This window comes from Sarcophilus harrisii, chromosome 2 (genome assembly GCF_902635505.1).
Source record: "Sarcophilus harrisii chromosome 2, mSarHar1.11, whole genome shotgun sequence".
NCBI lineage: Eukaryota > Metazoa > Chordata > Mammalia > Dasyuromorphia > Dasyuridae > Sarcophilus > Sarcophilus harrisii.
The window spans coordinates 648,446,450-648,473,117 of NC_045427.1; the positions used below are offsets into that span (position 1 = coordinate 648,446,450).

Genomic DNA, 26,668 nt, shown 5'->3' on the forward strand with positions numbered 1-26,668 from the left:
GAAGCAATTATTTTTCTCTGCTCCCTACTTCCTCCTCCAAAAATTGAAAAACAAAAACAAACTTTTGCTTAAAAAGATCCGTAGTTGAGCAAAATAAAATTTGTAATTTGTCATGTCCAAAACTGTATAACTCATTCAGTGTTAGTCCTTGTCTATCAGGACAAATGCTTCATCATTGGTTATCTGGAATTATGATTAGTCACTGTAGATCAGAAATTTTAAATCTTGCAAGTTCAATAATCATTTAGTAATCATTTACAATACACCTGGCTCCATGCTAAGTGTAGGGGATATAAGGGAAAGCAAAAAAAAAAAAAAAAAAAAAGTCCCTGTTGTAAAAAAGCTCACCTTCTAATGAAGAGAACAAGGGGAAAATATGAAGAAACAAGAAAGGAAGGAAGAAAAAGAAAAAAAGTAAACTTTTTCTCTAAAAGTATATTTCATAGTTTTAATTTTTAAAACTGAATTTATTAACAAAATCTGCCTCCCCAGTTTTCAGAATAATGTGCATATTCCTGAGGGGTTTTTTTTTTTTTTAAATTCTATTATAGACTGGACTGTTTCAGATAATATTGAGTTTTTCATCATTGGAGAGCTTCAAATAAATTGAAAATGACTGCTTATTAGGGATAACATAAAAGGGATTCATGTTCAGGTATAGCTTGCACTAAATGGCCTTGGGAAGTGCCTTCTAACTCTTTGATTCTGTGATTCTGAGATTTATGCAATTACACAGTAGCAGTCATAATTTTTAAAACATTCATTCCTTTCAAAGGAACAACAGAAATAAGTGCTTCATTTGAGTAAGCTCTTCATTTGGCAGAATAATCATTGAAATGAAAGTAGTTTATGTAGTTTTCCAGTCTCTAGTTATTTCTACTTGTGGATAAAATTAGGCTGATAAACCATTTTATCCTATGAAAAAAATTGTGGTGAATTCATGAATAGTCCTCTAGGTCGTTGCATGGCAAATCTTTTCTAGGTGACCATTATGTCCATGCATGAGTTATATAGCCATAAAAAGGTATGACCAATGGTGAAAACATCACTTTTCTTTGCAATCAAACAATCAACTATTCAGTTTCTTTCTTCAAATTCATGAGGGTTCTACAGAGGAAATTACTTTCTGAGGTTGGTTTTAGGTATAAAACATAAGGAATGATTTAGATTTCTAAATACAGGGAAGAAAGTCACATTAAGAGAAAGTGAAGGGAATGAGTGCAATCAGATCTGAAGTGGTGAGGAGGGGCACTGGAATTGAAAAACTTCCCTAAGGGAAAATGTGAAGACCAATGAATAATTACTAGGAAGGCTGGTAAAATCAGATTATTTTTCCTATAGGAGAATGTGTTAGCTTCATTTTTCAGTCTGTGGGTAACAGAAACATTATTTGTGAGAGTATTTTCCTGTCGTTTTTAATATTTTAGTGAGAGAGAAATCTGTCAATGATTTTTTAAAATCAGAACTAAAATTTGAAGGTCTAAGAATAAATAACAATAATCCTCCAAATCTATTCTAGCCAAATTCCATTCAGCCTAAGTAGGCCAGGTTTTGAGTGAAATATTGAACTATGCCCAAGCTTTCTTGAAATGTAGCCAGGCTACAAATAGCTTCCAGGGCTTGTTCTTGGCAGACACTATGGCCATTGGTGTCCAGCTAAGCTTTCTCTTTCTCACCTAATATTTATTGAACACTTGTCCAGATGTTCTATTACCTGACCCAAACAAATGTCTTCAAAATAAAATAAAGTTAATTAAGGGCTAAAATGTCTTGAGCTTTCTAGTGTTTCATACATAATCACCATGGGAGCTATGTCAGTCCCCTTTTAGAAATTCCTTTGCCTTTTTGGATATATTTTCAGGTCACCTTCCACCTTTTCTTCCTAATTCCTCTTACCTGTGTTCTAGCCAAATTCCCCCTTCAGACTCCAAGGAAGGGTTTATGAAACCCCTTTATTTTTGCCCTCCTATCCAAACCTTCCAAATGACAAGACTTTCCAAACGTTCACATTTTCTTAATATAGCATCTCCTATTGGGCTCCCATATGGTTCACTTTAGGACACTGAATAGGTAAAATATAGCAAAATGGATAAAATGGTTAACTTGAGCTCAGGGGAAAAAAAAGGGTTCGGTTCCAGTCTCATATATATTCAACAGCTCTGTGACCATAAGTCAATCAGGTCAGTTTGTTCATCTGGAAAATGAGGATAGTAATAGCACCAACTTCAGAGCATTGCTGTAAGGCTCAGATTTAATAGTGTGCTTAACAGGCTTTTGGAAAAATTAAAATGACATATTTACAGAAATGTCTGGAGTCAGCTTAAATGCAATCTTGAGAGCCAATTATTAAATTTTCAGTTTGAACAGCTATACTTTGCCAATCAGCAAATACTGCTAATCATGGCTTAATTTATTGTTCAGCCTTTAGAAAGTGATAGAAAAGGTATTAATGATGTCATAAGTATCCATTTTTGAAAGCTTGTTGCTAAATATTCAGGAGCATGTTGATGTGATATATATATATATATATATATATATATATATATATATATATATGAGTTTTCATTTTTGTAATAGCAACAGAAACAACAGAAATCTTTTTTTTTAAAGAGACTGGCATAATAAATAGAGTGGGGCTTGGAGTAAAATGATTTGGGTTCAAGTCTTGCCTCTGAAACAGAACTACTATGTGACCTTCTATCAGGAAAAAAAATGTCTCGGTTTTTTGCTTGTTTGTTTGTTTGTTTGTTTTTGCAAGGGATCAGTTTCACTGAGTCAAAGTGTATGGGCAAGGTGAATGTGTAAGAAAACTGGGAAGGTAGCACAAGGCTGATGAAGTAAAGATGATGAATATCTTTAAAAGCTAAACAGGATTTGTATTTGATTCTGGTAGTGATATGGAAACACTGAAGTTTGTGGAGTAAAGGAAATCACATGGTCAGACTTGGGGAAAATCTTTTAAGAGCTGGGTGGAGAAATGATTAGCTTGAGAGAATCAGAGTAGGCAACCCCATCCCTCCCAGCCTCAGCAAGCTACTGCAATAGTGCAACTTGAAATTATGATCATCAAATCATACTGTGTCATGTAAAGTCTGGACTAGCTCTCTGGAGGACCTCAGGACCAGCCTGAGTCCTTGGTTTTAGTGGAAGAGTGAAGGAGGCAGGAGGGCCACTTGGCTCTCAAAGATGGAGTCTGGAATCAGGTGTCTTCTCTTGTGTCTGTAGCTGAGAGCTGTGGCAGAGAAACCTCTGTGTCCATCCCTCAGTCCTTATATACCTTAGTACAATTACATCATTATAGCATACTAAATATGTGTGAACTAGAGAACCATTACATCACCATACTAAGTACTAAATGTATATGTGAACTGGAGAACCATCATCTCATCAATTCCATTGAGGTAACACCTTGTTTCAAGTATACTCATCCAGAATTCTGGCCCTCAACAGTGTCAGAGGAGAGAAGCTCTCTTCTGAAGAGTTACGATAGTTGAAATGACAAGATTTGGCAACTGAATGGATATGATGTGTGAGAGAAGTGAGCATGACATCTAGATTTCTAACATGAATGACTAGAAGGATGGTGGCAAGTTCAGCAGTAATGGATAAGTCTGAAAGGAGGAAGGTTTCACAGGAAAGTTATGAGGTCAGTTTTAGATATGTTGAGTTTAAAATGTGTATGGTAATCCAGTTCAAGATGCTCAATAATGGTTGATTGTGTGAAACTAAAAGTCAAGAGAGAGGTTAGGGTTGGATAAGTAGATATTGGCATCATCTGCAATATAATACATGAGTTGATGGGACCACAAAGCAAAAATAGTTTATGTAAAGGAAAGAAATAGGATCCAGCACAAAAATTTAAGAAATACCTAAAAGGGAGTAAATATCTCTTGAATGAAAAAACTTTAGGGCACTGAACATATGAAATATGGCATAATGGATGAAATGGTCAACTTGATTTCAGGAAAGGAAATGGGTTCAGCCTCATATATTCAATAGCTTTGTGAGTCTAAGTCAGAAAAAAAGTCAGATAGAAAGAAAAAAATCAGGGAAAGAACAGTTTCTTTCTGTTCTTTCAGAACAGAAGAGAGCACTGAGAGGAGGTAATAATCATTTCAAAGGCCATAAAAAGATCAAGAAGGATGAAGAAAAAAAAAAAAAGACCATTGGATTTGACAATTAAAGGAATATTGGTAGCTGAAGAATCATTATCTGTATTGAAGCCTCCTACTATGAATAAAATACTTGTAAAGGAAGGAGATTAGGAAGAGAGAAATGTATTCATTGAGCAAGGAATGAGAGTGATTTGAAATCTGGTAGATTTCAGTCACCACAATTATGATTGGGTTATAAATGTGGAATAAATGAATCTCAAATGAGAAGAGATTCCTAAATAGTAGAGGGAGACAAAAAGCCTGAAAGTGATGGTGAGGATGAAAATGTTGGTCTTATCAGTTAAGGAACCATATTTAGATCTTATCAAATGCCTATGAGATTGTTTCCTAAAGAGGGACATTTGAGGCTTTTTGCTCCACCCAATCCAATGGTTTCTGTTTTTAAAACCTTTATCTTTTCAGCTCCAAATTCTTTCCCTACCACCTCCCTCCCTTTCATCATTGAGAAAATGAGAAATACAAAACCTATTGCAAATATGTATAAATAAAACAATTCCCATATCATGTCATATACATATCTATGTATATAACACACACGTTTATATATACATATATGTGTATAAATATATCTGTATATGACTTTATACATTGTGCATATACCCCAATTTACATTCTGTATCCATTACCTCTCTTTCTGGAGTTAGCTACTATTCTTTATCATGAGTTTATTTGTTTGTTTATTTTTAATTGTGCTTGGATTTTTTTGTTTATCAGAGTTCCTAAATCTTTCAAAATTATATATTTTAACAATATTGTTATTATGTAAACTGTTCCCTGGTTCTGTTCACTTCACTTCGTACATAGATTCACATAAATCATTCTAGATTTCTCCAAAACCATCTCCTCCATCATTTATTACAGCACAATACTCAAATGCTTCTTTTTTTTTTTCATAGTGGACAATAAAAATAACAAAAGAGCAACAAGCCACAGCTATCAAAGAAGCGTGACTAATAACTTTTCATATAGAAATTTAGTCTACTCTGTTCTTTCAATTCAATAAACATTTATTAAGTATTTACAATGTGTGGCTCTGTACTCTATTAAGTGGCAAAAGTTGTGCTAAGCACTGAAGATATAAATTTTAAAAGAGAGACAGCAGAGACCAAGAGACAGACAGAGACTGAGACAGAGAGATATACAGAGACAAGTCCTCCTTAAAAAACATATAATCTAATGGGGGGAAAACAATGCATAAAAAGAAAAGAAAAAGGGGGGATAGGTGGCCACTAGGAGGAACCCAATGTGTCCATTCCAAATGAGTCAAAGCTAAATAGAACTGCTGATGGAAAAATATAGCTACCTGCAGGGCTGAAATCCCTGTTTAAAGAAAAGCTTTGGGAATAGTTTCATGCTTTGTCCTCTAACCTTCCAATCAAAGGGGAGAAGCAAGGGAAGGTGAGCTAAGGAGTTGTTGATTATCAAAGCATGAGTCAATTTTCATAACAGTGAGACATCTTATATTCAGATTATCCTGGATTAACATGCTTAATATTCCCTGGAATGGAAGCCAAGAAGAGCTACTGATAGAAAAAATTCATATTTTCATGAAACATAATTTGGATGAATGAATGATCATGCTCAAAAATATTATCTCAATAATAAAGTTACATAAAGTTATAGCATGCTTTATGGCCTTTTCCATTTCTTTAGAATTTTTCCATATTTGAATTATCCTAAAAATTTATCCCTGAGCTTCTTTAAAATTGTATCTCTCTAGTGTGGTTTTCCTCTTTGTATGTAAGACCTTTGATTTCTTCCTCACTTTTGTGAGGTCATAGTATAAAAGGAAAATGAGTTTATTTATCTAGTGTCTACATTATATTAAAGCTTTAAAGAGTCTCTTGGTAACAAGACATTATTTCTTTTTGTTTTGTAATAATTCCCTATCCATAGTTGTTCATTTTAAATAATATAAAAACAGCCAGAACTTTAGCTGAAATTGAGTTTCATTTTTAGGTCTTAAATTTCTATTATCTTACCTATTACAGTAGAGAAAGTGCTAAGTTAATAAGTAAGGCAAGATAATGCAAGATGGGTAGGAAAGCCTCATTGCTGTTTACTGCCTCTATGATCTAGGGCAATCCTGAACTTTTCTTGGATTCAGGCTCCTCATACTTAAAAGAAAGGGTTGTACAAGGTAACTTGTAATGTTCAATCACAGATTTGAGTCTATGATGTTAGAAACCTTCATTATTGCAGTAAAGAAAGAAGTGAGTGATGTATTCAGACAAAGCTTCACTATCATATAATATCTACATATAAGTCTATCAGTCTAAAGACAGGCTTTTCACTATAGGTTTTTCATCTACATATTGAAACTGTGTATTCATTTAGATTCTTATAAGTAAGCAAATCATAACAGCAATTTTATCTTCAGCAACCTGATTCTAATTTAAAATCCATCACATTCAGTGTGTTTTGGTTCTTTTTTTTTTTTTTTTTTTTTTTTTTTTGGCTTCTGAGCATTGAACAGACAAAGTAATGCACTGATTTTACTTCCCATTGTCTATGATATAAAAGAAAAATATATAAACTCTAAGACATGTTCCATTAAAGTTTTCTCCTAATGGTATGGATGATAGGAAGAGGGGAAAAATGTTTTGGGAAACTGACAGCTACTATAGTTTTCTTTGGACAGTGGCTTTCCATTTCCTATTTCCTAGCAAGGTAAAACCTAAAATGCTCTATTATTCTTCCTGTGTAGAATTGTGTTATATTATGAAAATAAATTTATATGCAATTTTCCTGGTGCATCAGTGGTAATAGTAGTAGTTATTTGTGTGACTCAGAATCCATGGAGTTTTTTAAATGGAAATGTTATCTTTAAAATAGTTAAATAGTAAGTTGGTGGATTAGAAGAACAGCTGGGCACTCTCACTATTACACTCCAAATAACTTTAAAATAATGGCTTAAATCAAATTTAGGAATGGCAACAAAAGTTCAGGGAGAGATATATTTGTAATCTAAGACTTAAGGCATCAATAGGAAAGATCTGTAGCACAACAGTGAAGATACCTATCCTGATCACAAGCCACTGTAGTGGTCATAACAGCAGCAATAGCAGTTATGGGAACTTTAAGCTCTAAGCTCCAGAAACTTGGAGTCAGACAAGTGCTCAGAAAGAGATTAAAGGGGAATCTTTACTAGCATTGGGGTTACAGTTGATATTGGTTGGCAACTCTATTGTCCACTGTATTTCTGGGTCACAGTTCCGGAATAGAGATGGTAGCCAGTTAAAAGGGAGCAGGAGTCCAAGTCACATTTCTATGGCAAAGAGGAGCATTGGTGCTTGTGGTTGAAGGATATCAGAAGTCTTTACTGGTAGAAGACCAGAGCATAGTTGAGGAAAAAAATAACCATACTTGTCCCAGGATCACACCACCTTAAAAGCATCAAAAACTTGTAGATCCTCAGAACTACCTCTGAAAACAGAAGTACAAAACAGCCTGAAGTGTAGTATAATACTTCCACATCTGAAGGTGAACAGAACATGACTTTAACTTATAATTCAAAGTCAAGATAACAAGTGGCAAATGAGCAAACTAAAAAAAAAGATGAACATTCAAAAGTCATTATGACAGCAGGAAAGATGAAAACATATATTTGGAAGTAGACAACAATGTGAAAACCTCAAAGAAAAATGCTAAATGTACCCAAGCTCAAAAGAATTCCTGGAAGAATTAAAGAAATAGACATGGGGTAGTAAAGGGAAAGTTGGGAAAGGAAATAAAAGTAATACAGGAAAATTATAAAAATGAAAATTAACAAATTGATTTTAAAACATTTTAAAAAAGCAACACCTTAAAAAGCAGAATGGGTCAAATGGAAAAAGGGATAGAAAAATTTACTGATGAACTCCTTAAAAAGAAGAACTATTAAGATAACTATATATCATAACCAAAGTAACAGAAACCATATAATTATCTCAATAAATACAGAAAAAGCATTTGACAAAATCCAACACCCATTCCTATGAAAAACATCGATTTAAAACCATCAATAAATATCATATGTAATGAGGATAAATACAAATATTCCCAATAAGATCAGGAGTGAAACAAGGTTACCTACGATCACCATTACTATTCAATATTGTGTTAAAAATATTAACTTTAGCAGTGAGAAGAAAAAGAAATGAAAGGAATTAGAGTAGATAATGAGGAAACAAAATTATCACTCTTTGCAGATGATATGATGGTATACTTAGAGAACCCTAGGGAATCAACTAAAAAACTTCTAGAAACAATTACAATTTACAAATTTAGCAAAGTTGCAGGATACAAAATAAATCCACATAAATCATCAGCATTTCTCTACGTTATAAACAAAGTCCAGCACCAATAGATACAAAGAGAAATTCCATTTAAAATAATTGTAGGTAATATAAAATATTTGAGTGTCTACCTGCTAAGACAAAGTCAATGAACTATATGAATACAATTACAAAATACTTTTTATACAAATAAAGTCAGATATAAACAACTGAAAGAATATCAAATATTCATAGGTAGGCTGAGCTAATATAATAAAAATGACAATTCTACCTAAAGTTTTCTACTTATTCAGTGTCATACCAATTAAACTCCCCAGAAATTACATGACAGAGCTAGAAAAAAATAAAAACAAAGTTCATCTGGAGGAAAAAATGGTCTAGAATTTCAAGGGAATTAATGAAATAAAAATGTAAATGAAGGTGGCCTAGTGGTACCAGACCCAAAGCTATATTATAAAACAGGAGTCATCAAAATAATTTGGAATTGCCTAAGAAATGGAGTATCTGATTAGTTGAATATGTTAGTCTCACAAGATACCTAGTCAATAACTATAGTACTCTAGTGTTTGATAAACCCAAAGACCCCAAGTTCTGGAATAAGAACTCAGTATTTGACAAAAATTGCTGGGGAAATTGGAAAATACTAATGGCAGAAACTGGACATGAACCCACACCTAATACCATATACCAAAATAAGGTCAAAATGGGTTCATGATTTAGACATAAAGAGGGAAACTATAAGCAATTTAGGAGAACGAAGAATAGTCTACCTCTCAGATCTGAAAATAAAGAAGTAATCTATGGCCAAAGATAGTTTGTCCAGTGATAAAGCACTGGAAACTGAGTGGATATCTACCAGTTGGGGTATTCCTGAATAAGTTATGGTATATGAATGATACGGAATATCATTGTTCCATAAGAAAAAATCAGCAAGATGATTTCAGAAAGGCCTGGAAAGATTAACATGAACTGGGAATTGATACTAAGTGAAGTGAGTAGAACCAAACAAAATAGAGTACATTATGAAATGCAAAATGGAAAATTTTGATTATATTAAATACTTTTGCGCAAACAAGATTAAAAGGGGAAAAGAAACTGGAAAAAAAAAGTTTTATATCCAAGACTTCTGATAAAGGCCTTATTTCTAAAATATGTGGAAAATTAATTCAAATTTATAAGAATGCAAGCCATTCTCTAATTGGTAAATGGCCAAATCATATGAACAGGTAATTGTCAGATGAAGGTAAAACCATTTCTACTCATATGAAAAAAAAAATTCAAAATCATTATTGATCAGAGAAATGCAAATTAAGACAATTCTGAGGTGTTACTACATACCTCTCAGATTGACTAAGATGACAACAAAAGATAATGATAAATTTTGGGGGGAATGGTGGGAAAACTAGTACACTAATATATTCTGGAGAGCAATTTGGAATTATGTCCCAAGAGCTATCAAACTGTATAAATCCTATTTCAAAGAGATAATAAAAAAGGCAAAAACATCCCCTTCTGCAAAAAAAAATATTTATAGCAGTCTTTTTTGTAGTGATAACACACTAGAAACTGAGTGAATGCCTACCAGTTGGGGAATGCCTGAATAAGTTATGGTATATGAATGATATTGAATATCATTGTTCTATAAGAAAAGATCAGCAACATGATTTCAGAAAGGCCTGGAAAGATTAACATGAACTGTGAATTTAATACTAAACGAAGTGAGTAGAACCAAACAAGCATCAAACACAGCAAAAATAAGATTGTGTGATGATCAATACTGATGCATATGGCTATTTTCAGCAATAAAATGATTCACATCGATTCAAATAGACTTGTGATGAAAAGAGCCATCTGCACTCAGAGAGAGGATTGTGGGGACTGAGTGTGAATACCAACAAAGTATTTTCATCTTTTTTGTTGTTTGCTTGTTTTTTGTTTTCTTTCTCATTTTTTTTTTCCTTTATCTAATTTTTCTTGGGCAACACGATAAGTATGGAAATAGGTATAGAAGAATTGCACATGTTTAACATATATTGGATTTATATAATATAAATATTGGATTTATAAAAGACATATATTTGTCTTTTGTTTTGTTTTGTTTTGTTTTATTATTTCCTCTTTTTTTTTAAGGTGGAGTTCTACTCCTGTGGTCCAGGGGGCACTGTCCCAAGCTTCCTGTGCAGCCCTGAGCCTTAGCTTTGAGCACAGGGGCCCCTTGTGTGTGTAGGGGGTAGCTTTGCCTACTCTTTTCAGAAGACAGCCTGGTTTCCCAGAATTTGCCTTCTGAGGTGGGACTGGAAGCCCCACTGATTTGCTCCTCTGCTGAGCCAAGACTAAGGGTCTTAGTTGCTGATTTGTTGTGATTAAGACCCTCTTACTAACTTTACCAGAATCTATCTGACCTGCCTGAACATTCTTTTTACCCCAGTGAGACCAACCTTTCTTGAAGTTTTTTTCAGGCTATATTGAGCTAGAGTTGGTTTCATTCTATCAGACTCTGTTCAGAGGCTTGATTTCATGTGGTTTTTGATGGTAACAGAGAGTTTGAGCAGCTTTATGATTTTACTCTGCCATTTTGGCTGTGCCTTCAGCTTTTGTCCTAAAATATGAAATATCTTATCACAAAAACAATTGATCTGGAAAATCAATTGAGAAGATGTAATTTAAGAATTACTATACTACATGAAAGTCTTGGTCACCAAAAAGGCCAAGATACTATATTTCAAGAAACTATCAAAGAAAAGTGTCTCAATACCCTTATCAGAGGATAAAATAGAAATTGAAAGAATTTATTAATCACCTCCTTAAAAATATTCTAAATTAAAATTTTCTAAGAATAATGAAATTCCAAAATCCCTAGCTCAAGAAGAACATATTGCAAGCAGTTAGAAATAAATGTCAAGTAATGTTTAACCACAGTCAGGATCACACAATATTTAGGAGCTAAACACAAGGAAAGGAGTTCAAATATGATATTCTGGAAGAAAGGGGAGCTGAGATTACAATCAAGAAAAACTTACCCAGCAAAACAGTATGATTCTTTAGGGCAGAAAATGAACATTTAATGAAACTGTGGTGAAAGGACTTCTCAGTCATTCCTGATGAAAAGAAGAGATATGAATGGAAAACTTGATCTTCAAATGCAAGACTCAAGAGAAGTATAAAAAGGTAAACCTGAAAGAATAATCATAAGGGACTCTTGTTAAACTCCGTTTCTGTATAGGAAGATGATACATGTAACTCTTAAGAACTTTATCATTATTATTAAGCAGTTAAAAGAATTTTCATAAAGAGAGGACATGAATGTCAGTTGAGTATAATGATATAATCTCAAAAAAATCAATTAAGAAAAGATAAGGTAAATAAAAAATTTTTAAAAAGAGGCAGTGGGGAATTTTAAAAAGTGCACAAGGAAGGCCTTTTATAATAGTGAAGAAAATGAGAGGGTGATGGACCATGCTTGAATCTCAGTCTCTTCAGGACTGGTATAAAGAAAGAGAATGTGTGTGTTTGTGTGGGTATGTGTTGTATAGCTAGATAGTATGAGTGTATATATGTATGAATATGTATATGTGTGTATATACACACACATGCTCATTTGTGTATAGAAATATAACTTTTCTAATAGAGAAGTAGAAAGGAAAGGAGATAAGAAAAAGGAAATAAATGATAAAAAGAAGGGTCCATTAAAGGAGGCAGTGTTTAGAAGCAAAACAAATATTTGAAGAAAGGATAAAAAGGAAGATAGAAGAATTAACAGAAGAAAATGGAAATAAGGGAAAACTATAATTGGTAATCATAGCTGTGAATGTTGAGTCAGATAGGGTCACCTATAAAACAAAAGCAGATAGCATAAAGGGATTGGAAACCAAAATCCAACGGTACGTTGTTTATAAGAGATACAGGAAATAAAAAGGCAGAGATTTAAAATAAAGGGCAGGAGCAGAATATAAAGTTTCAGCTGAAGAAAAAAATGTAAGAATTAAGAATCACTACCTCAGACAAAGAAAAATAAAAATAGACTTACTTAAAAGAAATAATCAGGGAAAATACATTTTATTAATGATACTATACAAAATGAATATCAATATTTTATGGTAATTTTGTTTGATAAATATCTAATTTCTCAACTATATACTGAGTATAGAATTGAGTTAATTTTATAAAAATAAGAATCATTCCCCAACTGATAAATAGTCAATACATATAAACAGACAATTTTCAGAAGAAATCAAAGCTATCTATAAGCATAAGGACAACTGTTCTAAATCACTACTGATTTTAGAATTGCAATTTAAAACAACTCTGAGTTACCACTCATAGCTATCAGAAACAACAAATGCTGGAGAGAAGTGAGAAATTGACAAACTAATAATTGTGATAGAGTATTGAATTGTTCAACCATTCTAGAGAACAACTTGGAATTATTCCAAAAGGTATATAAAGCTGTATATACACTTTGACTTAGCGGTACTACTAGGGATACCCTAAAGGGGGAGGAGGGGAAAGGATGGGAGAGAGGAAGGGAGGAAGGAAAGAGGAAGAAAGAAGAAAGGAGGGAGAGGGAAAGGGGAGAGAGAGAAAGAGATAAAGAGAAAGAAAAAATGGAAGGAAGGAAGGAGAAAAAAGAAAGGAGGAAGGGAAGGAGGGAGGAAGGAAAGAGTAGGATAAAAAAAGAAAAAGAGAGAGGAGGGATGGCAAAGAATTGGATATTGAAGGAATATTCATCAATGGGAGAATAGCTGAACAAGTTGTGGCGCATGTTTCTGGTTTATTGTGCTATAAAAATGATGGATGTGTATATTTGTTATTTATTGTGCTATAGAAAATGATGAGGAGAATGGTTTCAGGGGGAAAAAAAATCAAGAGTATATGAACTGATGAAAGTGAGAACTTGGAGATGATTGTGTACAGAAACAACAATGTTGTTAAAAACAGTTGCAGAATTTCATGATGGAAAAAATTCTATCAACTTTAAGGAAGAGAATTGATGAACTCTGTAAACTGAAGGATAGTTTTCTCACTTTTTTTCTTGCCTTTTTTTTTTTTTTTTTTTTTTTTTTTTTTTTTTTTTTTTTTTGGAATAGGACTAATATGGAGATATATTCTGCATGATATCATATTGATATATTATTCACCTTCTTGGTAAGTCAGGAGAGCAATGGGTGCAAAAGAAATAATTTGGAACACAAAATTTTTAAAGAATGTTTAAAAATAAATAAAGAATAAATTTTAAAATGTTAAATGTAGGATTTGTAGCAGCTAGAAAATGTAATGAGCTAGAATCAGCTGTGACAAGAGAACACATGGGAGAATGTTCGATGTGTTATCCAGCTAAATAAAGTTACTTAGCCCCAGAGACAACTACAATATCAACAAGATGACACAGATTTATTTAAGACATAAAACTCTGACATGATTTTTGTCTCTTCATATTAAGTTTTTTTTAATAACAAATCAAGTCTTTAAGTAAAGTTGGTGAAAGTCAATACAATCATAGAAATAATTAGAAATAAATATCACAAATGTCTCAAGCATGCCTGAGTCTCAGGGACATGGTTCAAGTTCAAAAATTATTTGATGAATTAAGTTCCAAAGATCATTATTCTATAGAAATTTTGGGCTTAAAGATTCATGTCTAAAATGTGCATCTTAAATGAATTTTCTGTAATAAATATTCCAATAATTCTAGAAGGAACATAGTGAAGGAAAGCTTTGAATTGTTTTCTCTTTCTTTATGATGATTTTAGAATAGTCAACAGTTTCTTATATTTAATATAATTGAAGTATAGAGAAATCAAATATTAAGTACTGCCTGAGATTACACAACTGGACTGTGGCAAAATAAAAATTTAAGTTTCTCTAACTCCTGATAGTATTCTTTCTATTTTACCATCATGACAGATACAAGACCAACAGCTTAAACATTTTGAAAAAGTCTTCCACTTTTATCTAAAAAAATTTCAAGATGGAGCCTTTTTTTTTTTTTACCATAACTCAAAAATTCCTTTATTAGGAAATTATTAGAAAAGTAAATAATGAACTCTAACAAAAGTGATTCACTTTCAGGAGATGAAGAAGAGCTTGTTTTGTATTTTCTATCTTTATAAAGGCATATTCCAAGTCAAGTGAAAGTGAAAGCAAAATCAGAAAGAAATTTTAAAAAATAATTTTATCATTTTAGTTGAAAATTGATGATTTTTAAAAATCATTTGTTCAGAATTGAAGTCACTGTCCACCATTTTTCTTCATTGTACACTCTTGGGTTTGACAATGCCCTCAACATGTACCTCTGATTCCATGCCCTCTTGTGTCTAGTCTTCAATAGCTGCCTTTTGATGGTTCAATGATTTTTTCCCTCATGTCCAATTCTTTGTGATCCAGTTTGGGTTTTTCTTGGCAGAGATCTTCGAGTAGTTTTTCCATTTCCTTTTCCAGTTAATTTTACAAGTGAGAAAAGTGAGGCAAACAGAGCTAAGTGATTTCTCAAGGTCATACAGCTAGAAAGTGTCTGAGGTCAGACTTGAAATCAAGATGTTTTTCTGACTCCAGGCCCAACATTCTATCAATTATACGCCCCATCTCCTTATCTACTGGCTCTTTCTTGCTGACTACAATATGCTAGAGAGTCCTTCATGCTTAAAACAAAAACAAAAAAAACAAACAAACAAAAGAAACTTTTCACTGGATCTATAATAACCACCAGCTATGATCCCATATCTATTCTACTATTCTGAACTAAATGTTTTGAAAGTTCCATCAATAATTAGTGTTTCCAAATACTCTCTTCATTTTTTTCTAAATCTTTTATAATACAGTTTCTGATTCTATCATTCAACTGAAAGTTTTCATGCCTAGGGCAGGTAGGATGCACAGTGAATAGAATTACTGAGCCAATTGAGACAAAGATTTATCAAAGGCTCAGATGATTATTAGCTCTGTGACCTTGGGCAAGTCACAACCCCATTTGCCTCAGTTTCTGATGTATAAAATGAGTTGGAGAAGGAAATGGCAAACCACTCCAGTATTTCTGCCAAGAAAACCCTAAGTGGGATCATGAACAGTTGGACAAGACTGAAAAATGATAGAAATTCACTCCCGAGTTTGATCCAGAGGATATATGAGATAAATGAGATAAAATATATAAAGCACTAAGCACAGCACCTGGCAATTATCAGTGATCTCTTAATTGTCAAATAGCCTCTTCTTGGTCTCAAAGCTTTTGATTTCTCGGCAACCTTTGACACAATTAATCATTTTCTTTGAGATGCATTCTTTCTTGGCTTTTTGTAACATATCCTTTCTAATTACCATCTTTGCTTCTTATCCTTCTATTTCAGTTTTTGCTGTCCTTTTTCATGTCATAAGTGCCCTCCAAAGCTATGACCTAGACACCCTTCTTTTTTTTTTTTTTTAGGTTCTTTTCATTAGTGATCTTACCAGCATACTATATATATATATATATATATATATATATATATATATATCTCAGTTCATGCTAGATACTAACTACTGGATAGAATTTAGAGGCCTTTTCTGCCTCCTCATTATGACAACTGTTTTGTGTTAGTTAAATTTCCCTAAGAAATGATGTTACAGAATAATGTCTGATGAAGATGCTATGTTAGCCATTGCAGAAAAAATGTATATTACTTCTTTAAAAAAAGAAAAACTCTACATTCTATTTCCAGAAATCATACATTTCTACAGGTATGCCAGGTATACACTAATTGTTCACCAGTACCTCTCAGAATCCCTTCATTTCTTCAAAGCTTAGCTCAAAAACCACTTCTTACACCACACTATTCTTGATAATCTTGTTGATAAGTTTATATATCTATTTCTGGATGGGACCTCAAAGGTTGTCTAGTCAATCTGCCCCTTTTTACATATAAGTAAACTGAAGCTTACACAGAGTAAGCAATTTGACAAGTAAAATTAGAGGCAGAATTTGGACTGCTTGTAATCAGGGCTTTTTCAGATATATCCATTAGCTCCTAGATCTTTTTCTTCTTTAGTCTATTTATATAGCTGTCCTCACTTCTCCTACCAATAAAATGTAAATTTCCTGAAACAAGAATTACTTCTTTTTCCTCTTAGCATTTCCAGAAACTAATATATGTTTGTACACATTGAAGATGCTTGGAAAACAAATGTAGGACTGGATTGCGCACTGGATTATATTATATTAAAACTAAGATTAAAGTAGGCTGGATTAGATTGGACTAGACTGGGTTTTTGTCAACTTTACACTTTTCATATTTCATCCTTTTTAAACATGTATTATTTGAGCTGCCACCATTGCTAATTTTAAAAAAAGAGTTTAAAAAACTTTCAGGTTGTCTTAGCTATGAATTATTGCCACATCCTTCAGAGAACAGGAAAATACTCAACTTTACCTACCATCAAAATTTCTACAGGGAGTCAATAGATCATAAAAACTCACCTAAGTCCTTTTATAGTGATTTTTTTAAACTTTCAGTCCTACTATGAAAAGGAGATTATCATATTAAGAACCATATCAATCATCTATAGTAGCAGTGGATGAAAATAATGAGATTTTATCACCAAACTCAATAAATGCCACCTATCAGATAGGATTTCAGCAAATTACTAAATTTACCAGATGTAGAAGGAACTATGCCTTCAATAAAGAAGAAACATGTAAAACTAGATTTAACAACAACAAAATACAAACTGAAATTCGAGAGAGTGGGACTACTCTTATGGAGCAATAATTGCTTCTATTGTGTGATGGAGATGCTGAGAAAATCTCCTGCCTGGAGTTCTCTCCCTTTATAGCCTCAGATTCAATCACTGAAGAGTCATTACATTGGGATAAGACATTTTAATCTTTCCAAATGTCCTGTGACATATTACCAGTCAGTATGAAATAGTTTCCTCTTTTTCCTGGTTAACTGATAAAATTCTTTGCTTGAATAGTATTCTTATTCCAATTATCATTCATAGACAAGATACAAACAGGCCATCAGAGTGACGTGTCTTTGTTGTTGTTCAAATTCTCTGGAAATCCTGACAACATCAACCCTCAATGCTCAAAAGGTTGAATATCCTACAACATTTATTTGGGAGGGAAAATATCAAAATTTTGGAACAGACCACTTTCTGGGTGTTAGAGTGAGGGAAAAAATGAATGGAAAGATTGCCAAATTTGGATCCAGAGAACATGGATTTAAATCTCAGTTCTACCACCGTATGATCTTGGGAATATCCTTCTACTTCTCAGGCTCTCAGTTTACCCTTAGGCATAAAGAGAAGTTCATCCCTACGGTCCTTTGTAGCCTTAAATCTATGAATTTTATATATAATGCTCTGTTTTTTAGCTATTTTTAAATGCATGTGAGTTCATTAGTAGTTGGATATTCCACTCAGCATTTTTTTAAACCAATGAACAGAATACTGACTCTACAACTTAGTATGTTAGAGCATTTACTGGGACACTGAGAAAAGTGATTTATTCAAAATGCCATAGCTAACACATCTCAGATGCAGGATTTAATCTTCTTGACTCCAGGTCCAACCCTCTATCCATGAAAGCAACTGGACCCTTGATAATAGATAATATTATATACCATTTATAGAAAGAAAAAAAAAACTAGAATTATGAAAGTTGATTTGACTTTGCTTAGGGTTATATACCTAATAAGTGTCACAGGCAAGGCTTGAACTCACTTCTTCTTCAATGAAGTCCAGCATTCCATTTACTATTATTTCAAACTTCATCTAAAAACAGCAAGCAGAAAAGCTTTCAGAATATTATTTCTCTGTTAACACTTTTAAGTGTAACAGTGACATAACTTCATTTCTATACCTAAACATTAATTATAGAATCTTTCATTTTATGGGTTTGGTGACTTATGCAATGTAGGGAAGAGATTGGTGGCAGATTATCTTTGAGGGAATATTTCTCTTTTTCCTAACACTGCTTGCTCTGTAAAAAGATTTTTCAGTATATCAATATAGGGATGTTAGTCCCATAATGAACAATTTAGAAGACAGAAAAATGCCTAGTTCCATCTCATAGCAATAAGAAGCAAGAAGAGGGATAGAACGAGCAACAAAGAAGATGTGAATTGATCATGTTGTAAAATATTAGGTAAGGTTATATGGTAGAAAGTGGTTAGTCAAGTATAACAATGTAAGCTCATTTGTAATTTTGCAAAAATTAATCTTGTCATTAGAAAAATGTTTCACAAAGAGAAATCTGGCTCATCTAATTTATGAATCTCTTCCAACTACTTACTGGCTTCACATTGTCCCCAACTGTCCACATCATTCTTTCATTATCATCATTAGCTTGTGAGCAAGGAAATAATAATGAAGGCCTACAAAAGGGAACAAGTATTTATTAAGCATTTACTACTTGCCAGGCACGGTGCTAAGCACTTTACAAATATTATTTTACTTGCAAATAATTGTGGAAGACATGCACTAATCTGAGAGCATGGAAAATGTTTCTGAAAATTAATGTGTCTGGGGGGGTTTCCTCATTAAATATTCCTCTCCACCAAAGAAGATGGTGATCTATATCAAGGATTCTTGACTTTTTGTTGTATGCTGACCCCATGATCAGCTACCTGGTGAAGCCTATGGACTCTATAACAGAATAACATTGTTAAAGGTGAAAAATAAACTAGGATTCCAAATAGAATTAGTTATTTGAAATAGAATTATTAACATATTTTAGAAATAAGTTCATAAATCTCATGTTTAGAAATTCTCATCTGCATAATCCCTATCACTGTTTGTTATTGTCATCATTACCACCATTGCCACTAAAACTACCACCATCACTACTGTCATTATTATTAAATGTCAGAATATTATTCTGTCATCTCCAGGGCAGTATGGCTGGTATAATATATATTCTGGAAATTTTTAAGTCCTGTGATAACAACAAGGACTTGTTTTTTCAAATATGTACAGTTCCAATAGAGACCTATTGATGCTCTTGAATATTTGTTTTTTGAGGCTTCAGTACCTTCTGGCATTTGATAGTTAAATACATATATTCAAAAATCTAAGATACTTTGTTAGCAATGAAAAGAGTAACTTATATTTATGACAAAGTTTCAGTTTCAGAAGCATTGACTCCTATTCTCAGATCTGAAAGGCAAGACTGTGTTCCAGAAGTAAGGGCATTATGATATAATGTAATCAGAGATGAACAATTATGGAAAATACTTTTTTTGTTTATTAAATGGGATGATAGAGGCATAGAGATAACTGATAAATGAATAGGAGGAATTATCATTTTAATAATTAATAATGAAATATGAATATAGACTCATGGATAATTTTAGAACTATAGATGATTGAGAATAATGAATCAAGAAATAGGTTGAGGAGTAACCACCCTACAAATGCTACTTATAAGGTTATTAAACCCTGAGCCTATTCTTTCTCCTCTTATCCACTTTTCCCCTTTTCCTCCTTCCCCCTTCCTCCTTCTCTTCCTCCTCCTTCTCTGTCTTCTTTTTCTTCTCCTTCTCCTTCTCCTTTTCTTCTCCTTCTTCTCCTCCTCCTCCTCCTCCTTTTTCTCTCCTCCTCCTCCTCCTCTTTTCCTCCTTTTCCTCTTTTTCCTCCTCCTACTCTTCTTTCTTCTCCTCCTCTTTCTTCTTTCTTCCTTGCCTGCCCTCCTTTCCTCCTTCCTCTTCCTCCTCTCTTTCTCTGTCTCTTTGTCTCTTTCTCTGTCTTTCTCTTTCCATGTGTGTGTGTGCATGTCTCTCTGCCTCTTCCTGGTGTCTCTCTGTCTCTGTCTCTATGTGTCTCTGTCTCTCATTTTGCAAGAATAAGTGTGTGTTTGTATATGTGCACAACCAAAAAAAGGCATTCATGTATTTTAGTTTTCTTCCTGTTGTGCTATTGCTTTGAAGATGTTTCACCTGCTACATTTGTTCTGCCTTCATCTTTTATGTGTTGTTGTAATTCCTGGTGGTCTCTGTTGATTCACTAGAATTTAAATGAATGTAGAAAGATCTGTTTTCAATAACTCAGACACAAACATTTAGTGGGGTATAAAATCCAATACAGAAATGCCCTGTTGCCATTTCCCTGATGCTGCCAGCTAGTGTGTATGTGTGTGTGTGTGTGGGGGGGGAATGTATCTATGTGAGTGTGTCCAATATTATATTTAAGTCTCAAATTTAAGGTCATTCTGCTACTTGGTAGTCACAGTAGCTATCCTGGAAGCTGATACTAGACAGTTAGGTGTGCAGTGGTTAAAGTATGAGGCCTGGAGTCAGGAAAACCTGTATTCAGATCTGACTTCAGACACTTAGTAGGTATATGATGCTGGGCAAGTCACTTAACCCAATTTGCCTCAGTTTTCTCATCTGTAAAATGAGCTGGAGAAGAAAGTGGCAAATCACTCTAGTATTTTTGCCAAAAGAACCCACGGTGAAGTCATGAAGAATTTATAACAACCAAACAACAAGAAGACCATTGTGAGATTGCCATTAAGTTCTCAATTGTCCAGAATGAACAAGACCCACATTTGCTTTAAATTGTGTATAAGGATGTGTATAAAGAACTGGTAATGAACTCTTTAAAGATTACAATTTAATGAACCGATGGGGTATGTTGACTTAAGTTGGTTTAAGGTTTGGACATTGGCCCTGTAGAACCCCTGATCTGCATAACCAGTAAAACCCTGAGGAGGCTAACAGGGAATCGCATCATGGTGTATGTCTCTTGAGGATTCTGCACTTCATGTTCCTTGCTATAATTGATTTATAGATACATACATTTATTCCTCCTTTCCAGGCAAAATGCATTCTTGATATCCTTTCATATCTGTCTTATGAGTTTCTTTTATTAATGAATTCTTGACTATAAAAGAGAAACTTATTGGAAACAAAACAAGAGGTGTACCTTCTAGTCTGTGCAATTTATAATTTTATAGCTTATCAGTCTTACTAAAAAGGTATGAAATTCACGTGTTTTGATTTTTCCCATTGTACGTAATTGCTCTGAAAATGTTTCAGCTGCTGCATTTGTTCTGTCTTCATCTTTTATGTTTTTTCTGCAATTCCTGGTGGTCTCTGTTAATTCTCCAGCATCTAATTGTACATATCAGAGGTCTGTTCTGAATAATTCAGGCACAAACATTTTCTGAGGTGCATGAAACAATACCAAAATACGCTGTTATCATTCTTCTGATGGGGCCAGCCAGATGTACTGAGGCAGGAGCCCACAGAAAGTGAACCTCGGGGTGATAGTATTCTGGAATTCATTCTCTTTGCCTGAGATTGAACTTCAGATATAGGCATGAAATTGTAATGGTTCATCAAAGTCATTTGGAAGGATTTTTTAAGCACTCAATATGACTTCCACATCTACTAATAACTTAGAATGATTATTTCTTAGCAATCTCTACCAGAAACAAAAATGAAAGGGCCTGATCTCAGAGAGTCCAATTTCACCATTAAGAAAAAAAAAATGATGTTTTTATGCAAAGAAATGGGAAACTGTTCCCCCCCCTTTCATTGGAAAAAAATATTTTATTTTACTTATTTCTCTAATTTTTGTTGTTGTTGTTTTGTTTTGGAAGTGTCTAACACTTCATGATCCCATTTGAGATTTTCTTGATTCATTTACTAGATTCATTTCCAAATCATCCTATTAAAACTGCCCTTGTAAGGGGAAGGGGGAATATATATATATAGTTAACCAAAGCCAACCAAGAGAGAGGCCATGTCAGATGACATCTGCTACATTCTGTACCAAGAAGTTCAACCTTTTTAATGAGAAAACAAGAGATCGGCTTCATCATTTGGGTTTTCAGCCCAGGGCTGATGATGACAGTAGCTGAGAAGTCAGGAAACCTTTTAGAGCTCTATAAATTCATTTGCTTTTGGGGAGTTTCCTTGTTGTTCTGATTCTGCTTGTATCACTCTACATTTGTTCATGCAAATATCCTTTGCTTTTTCTGAATTCCTCCCAGGTCAATTTTTTTTTTTTTTATGATACAATATGATTTCATATAATTTTTAGATCACAATTTGTCTGGTTATTTTCTACTCATTGACCATCCACATTGTTTCTAGTTCTCTAGTGCTACATAAAATACTGTAGTGAATAGTTTGGCAAACAGAAATACTTTTTGTCATTAACTCCTTGGCCAGTATTGAGTATTGGGATCTTGGATATAAAAGATATAAATGGTTTACATTTGGGGGAATAATATATTTTCTTTTGCTTTAGAGTTCATAAGTTTTCTACTGCCCTATAAAAGATAGGAGAAAGGGCAGCTAGGTGGTACAGTGGATAGAACACCAGTCTGAAGTCAGGAGGACCTGAGTTCAAATCTGGTCTCTGACACTTACACTTCCTAACTGTGTGGCCATGGGCAAATCACTTAACCGCAATTGCCTCAACAAAAAATTTTAAAAAAATATATACACAATATAAAAGATAGGGGGTGAACTTTCATTTAGTTATTCTAAAACTACTAAAGGGTAAATGAAACTTTCTGAAAGGTACACTTAGAATGCAGAATATTCCCAACAGAGAAATGTATTATGGAAAAATACTTCAAAAATAGTTCACTTTTATATGTGTTTAAGATTTTTTCTATGTGTGTCAATTGAGTAATTAATGGGATATTTGGCTAAAAAACTAATTTTGATTCTATAAATATGCTATTTGGTTAAAATAACACTAATAATAAAATTAGTCTTGATGAAAGTATGTCTAAGTAGAGCTTTGAACTATAAAGAATATAGCATAACATAATCATTCTCCTATCATCCTTTACTACCCCATAAAAGGGAGGAAGGAAAGAAAAACAAAAGGAAGGAAGGAAGGAAGGAAGGAAGGAAGGAAGGAAGGAAGGAAGGAAGGAAGGAAGGAAGGAAGGAAGGAAAAAGGAAATGGACAGGAAAAAAGGTAGAAATAAAGGAAAAGGAAAAAGAAGAAATGAAAGGGATGGGGAAGGTAGAGGGGGTAGAAAAGAAGAGGAACAATGAAAGAAGGGGAAAGAGAGTGAAGGGAAATCTAAATTAATCACTGTTAGAAAAATATGATAAAGCTATGAATCCATTTTCCATTGTAGTGGCCCAACACTCCAGACTTTCTAAGGTTAATTCTCATTATTTCAAGTAGGGAATTTGGATCATCACAGGAAAAGTGGAAGAGTAATATGGTTTGATACTACCAAAGATAAATAGGCTAAAATCCATCCTGGAAGTTTACTGCTTTGGGCAGATGGGTTGGGAGAGGGGAGGGAAGAGGAGCTATTACTATAGGCATGTATTTAGCTTTTAGTTCTGCACAGGATCCTCACCTCCTCACCTCTCAAGATCAATGCAGAGTCAGTATTATTGGGGATCTCTAGCCACAAAGGGTATTCCATTAGGTTGGTGTGTTTGTGTGTGTGTGTGTGTGTGTGTGTGTGTGCTCGCTATCTGGGATCTCAGATATGTGACCCAGACAGGAGAGAGGAATATACATCTCATTGGATTTGGCAACAATATCTTCTCCTATTCTGGACATGAAATACTCCAGATTAAAGATTATATCTCTAGTTACAGCTTAAGGAAGCATGGTTCTAGAACAGCTTGGAGTATCATAGCCACCCTAAGGGTTCCAGATTCTTAGTTTCGATTCAGAATTAGCAACAAGTCATGAGCAGCACTCTATTTAAAGATCAGTGCAACCTTGATGATGACCCTTTTGGTATTACCAATTTCTTATTTTATAGCTTGTAATTGAAGAAGAAGAAAGGCAGGAATTTTATAAAAGCCCAAGAGGTGAAGGGAGGAGAGAGAGAGGGAAGGGGAGAGAGAGAGAGAGAGAGAGAGAGAGAGAGAGAGAGAGAGAGAGGGGGGGGGGGGGGGGGGGGGAGAGAGTGTGAGAGGGCGAGAGGCGGGGAGAAGGGAGTAGAGAGAAGATAAGGAGTGAGGAAGAAAGAGGGGGCAGAAAGGGGGAAAGGGAGAGAGAGAGAGAGAGAGAGCGAGAGCGAGCACACAAGAGCGCAGAGAATTATTTGCTGAACTAAAAATGTAAAACCTTGCCCTGTGGTCTCCATAAAGGTGAAGTCGGTTTCTGAAAATATACCTCTGGGAGGTGTTTGACATTTCTAGATGCCTTTTACATTTTAATATCACCATTTGCACTTTTCATCATTTTCTTAAAAGGTAAAAAATGGTTGCAGATTACAAACCTTTGTTTTTCCAAACATAAATAACAAGGAAAGTGGATGGAGATGTGCTATTTTCACTAAAAAGGTGGCTCTACAGGGACAAAGGCCAGAATCAATTTAATCAAATAATCCATAGAGACTATGCATGAGATAGAAGGCTGGAAAAGGATTTTAAGATTAGAAAACATCTTCAACTTCCTCTACCAGGAAGCAGTTGAAAAGGAAGAACACAAAGTTCACTTTATTTCCTTATACACTTGTTGAATTGTTTTGTGCCTTATTTACTCATCTATAAAATGAAGTGGTCATTCTAGATGACCTGTAAATTCCCTTCCAGTTTCAAATGCTATATCTTATGAACCTTTTCAAGATTATGGAGGAAAAACTAAGCAGAAGGGGCTTTTACTCAGAGTAGTAAAGGGGCATAATTCAGAATAGATTCTGGAGCTTCTGATTTCAGATCTGCTTATTTGTCCCAAAGATACATCTTATATTGGAGAAAGTGTTGAAAATGAACTAGAAGATAATTTGGTTTGAATCCTGTCTTTGCACTTAATATTTATATTATCATAAGCAAATCACTTGAGTTCACTGATCCTGGGTTTCCTCATCTATAAAATGGAACTAAGACCTAAATGGCCTATGTTATGGAATTATTGCAAATGATATAACAACATAACAATATAATTTACACAATGTACTCTATATGTCAGCCATCATGATTACTGCCACTATGTGATGCCTTGTCATTGTAATGTATTTCCTTTATTAATTTCACAATGAAACATATTCAGCGCATACATACCCCTTTTCTTTCAGACTTCAACAGCCACTGTGAACATTGTGGTGACAGATGTAAATGACAATGCTCCTACTTTTGATCCATACCTGCCAAGAAATTTATCTGTGGTTGAAGAAGAAGCCAATGCTTTTGTTGGACAAGTCAGGGTAAGTGGAACACACTCAAATACTCTAGATTAGGTTGGAACTTGCATAAAATAGTAATAATTTGATGCAATGTCTAAAATCATCCAAATATAAATGAGGCAAGTTAGAAAGTTCATTCACTTTCAGACTGATTGGTGCAATCTCAATTGTGTATTTGTAAAAGATTTATCCTCTCATTGGACTATGTAGTGAAGGACTGCCTTCACTAGTGCAGATTGGAATTCAGATTTCAACCTTGACAGTTCCATGTCTTTCTTCCCATGAAATACTCTAAAATACTCCTTGCCTCAGTTTCATTGTACTCTATCATTTCTGTGTGTGTATATGTGTGTGTGTGTGCACATATGTGCATGTACACACACATTATATTCCCCAGGAAAATGTAAACTCAGCAAGCACAAGATCTGGTTTTCGATTTGGTTTTATGATACCAGTGCCTGGCATAAGGATTGCGTGGTTGACACTTCATAAATGGTCATTGGTTTGAGTTGGGTTGGTTTGGGTTGGATTGGATTGGATTGGGTTGGGTTGTTAAATCACCTGCATACAGGCCACCAAGGCTGGTCATTTCCCAGTAGCCTTACATTTCTTGCTTTTTAAACATTCTTCACCCGACCTGACTTTTTTGAGTTTGCAGCAACAAAATGTAGTCCTGAGTCAACACTGTGTTCTCTGAGTTTTGAGACAAAAGAGCCTGAATTTATTTAACCTGAGCTGCAAATATATTCCCGTGGTGAGCATGAGATCTACATGCTCAGTTTTTGCTGAGACAAAAAGGTAATAACTCAGTTTGAATCCCTTAAAGCCATTTCAGCATCATTAGTAAATCGAGGCTTTTAGACAGGGAAAGAAACTCTCATTCAGGAAGAAAAAAAAAAAAATCAATGTTTCCTTCAACGATACAACTTAATATTAAACAAAATAAATCAAAACCTTGGTGGCCTTGCTTTGATTAATGGGACTGTCGGATCCCGGTATGGTAGCCCAAAAGATGAAATGAGCATTTTTAGGGCACTTTTTTGGAAGCTCAGCATGGCACAGAACAATGCCTGAAACAATACCTCTCTTCTCCAAGTGGGTCACAAGTGAAGTAGATTATAGGT

General features: G+C 34.1%; 1 protein-coding gene across 2 annotated transcripts in view; it reads left to right on the forward strand.

Annotated features, from left to right (window-relative positions):
- PCDH15 (protocadherin related 15) overlaps positions 1-26,668 on the forward strand; it is a 2,067,151-nt gene that overhangs the window by 1,770,173 nt on the left and 270,310 nt on the right. For both annotated transcript variants that reach the window (XM_031956966.1, XM_031956965.1), the window contains one exon: positions 25,437-25,565. In XM_031956966.1, coding sequence (XP_031812826.1) covers positions 25,437-25,565 — 129 coding nt within the window. The remainder of the gene's footprint in view (positions 1-25,436; positions 25,566-26,668) is intronic.